Below are 1,190 nucleotides of genomic sequence, written 5' to 3'. Positions count from 1 at the left end.
TGCTCACCTGGCCCTGCACATCCAGTCCTGCCCACTCAGCCCTGTTTACCCAGCGCCGCACACACAGCCCTGCTTACCCAGGCCCAGAGGAGACAAGGCCACCCATCAGCCCTGCACACACAGCCCTGTGGCAGGCAGGGACCGGGATGGCTGCCCCCATGCCCTTTCTGTTCATCCCTGTTGGACACAGGGCAAATCCCCCACAGAATGCACTGCACCCCCAGAGGCTCAGCCAGCCCAGCCAAGCACAGTGACCCCAAAGCCCTTTACACCTTGAGGGACAGACCTGGGTGTAAACACAGCCAGACGCAGCCCCAAAGGCCCTGGGGAGCCTGGGTTCTTTCATACCAGAGACCCCCCGAGCACTGGGACAGAAGCACAGCCTCAGACAGCAGGACAGGGGGAGGAGGCAGGGAGCTGCACAATCTACCCGCTCCCTCTAGACCCCAGACGGCCGCTCAGGGACCCTCTCCCCGAAACTCGCTCAGGGAAGCCTCCCTAGACTCGCTTATGGACCCCAGACTCACTCTGGGCCCCTCCAGACTCTCTCAAGGACCCCAGACTCATTCAGGGACCCTGGGCCTCTGCCTTGGAGCCTGGCTGTGGGGGCACTGGGGAGAGGGTCCTTGTCCCCTGGAGCCAGGAGAAGCTGGGCTCCCCATGACCGGGACATCAGCTCCCGCCCTCAGATCCTGGCTCCCTCCTCCTTTCACCCTGGGACCAACACAGATTCCCCATGGCAACCAAACAGAAGGGGTGGAGCGCGGGGCCCTCCCGTCACCCTGCCTGGCCCCTGGACTGCCTTCTAGCCAGGAGTTCACAGTTGACAGCCGTCTCCGCGGGGCGGCCCAGAGGCCCTCTCCGTGTGGCCTAAGCTTGGCATGGAAATGCAGGCTGCCGACCTGCAGGGCACAGCACTGTCCTCCTTGGCACCAGGGGCGAGGAGGGAGGTACTGGCCATGTGCAAAAGGCTGCACAGGGATTTTAGCAGAAGGCTGCCAGCAGGGTGGGTCCTGTGCCAGGCCAGGGGGCTGCTGTCCCTCCTGACAGCGCCTCTCTCCGGAGCCCCCTCAGGCAATGCTGTCCTGCTCACTCTGACCCTGAGCAGGGGCTGCACAGAGCACCAGTGGCCACTGGGCCCACCTGCAGGCTCGGGGGACATAGTCTGGCCCAGGGCAGGTGACTGGTGC

General features: G+C 64.5%; 1 protein-coding gene across 1 annotated transcript in view; it reads right to left on the bottom strand.

Annotated features, from left to right (window-relative positions):
* The window catches only part of ZDHHC11 (zinc finger, DHHC-type containing 11), a 60,908-nt gene extending 59,746 nt beyond the window's left edge, over positions 1-1,162 (bottom strand). The window contains exon 1 of the mRNA XM_011953149.1: positions 903-1,162. Within this exon, the coding sequence (XP_011808539.1) occupies positions 903-1,162 (260 nt within the window). The remainder of the gene's footprint in view (positions 1-902) is intronic.
* Between the last annotated feature and the right edge of the window lie 28 nt (positions 1,163-1,190).

The sequence above is a fragment of the Colobus angolensis genome, unplaced genomic scaffold (genome assembly GCF_000951035.1).
Source record: "Colobus angolensis palliatus isolate OR3802 unplaced genomic scaffold, Cang.pa_1.0 Scaffold358, whole genome shotgun sequence".
Classification (NCBI taxonomy): Eukaryota; Metazoa; Chordata; class Mammalia; order Primates; family Cercopithecidae; genus Colobus; species Colobus angolensis.
Note: the sequence above shows the minus strand (reverse complement) of the source record. Positions and strands in the feature narration are given on the sequence as shown.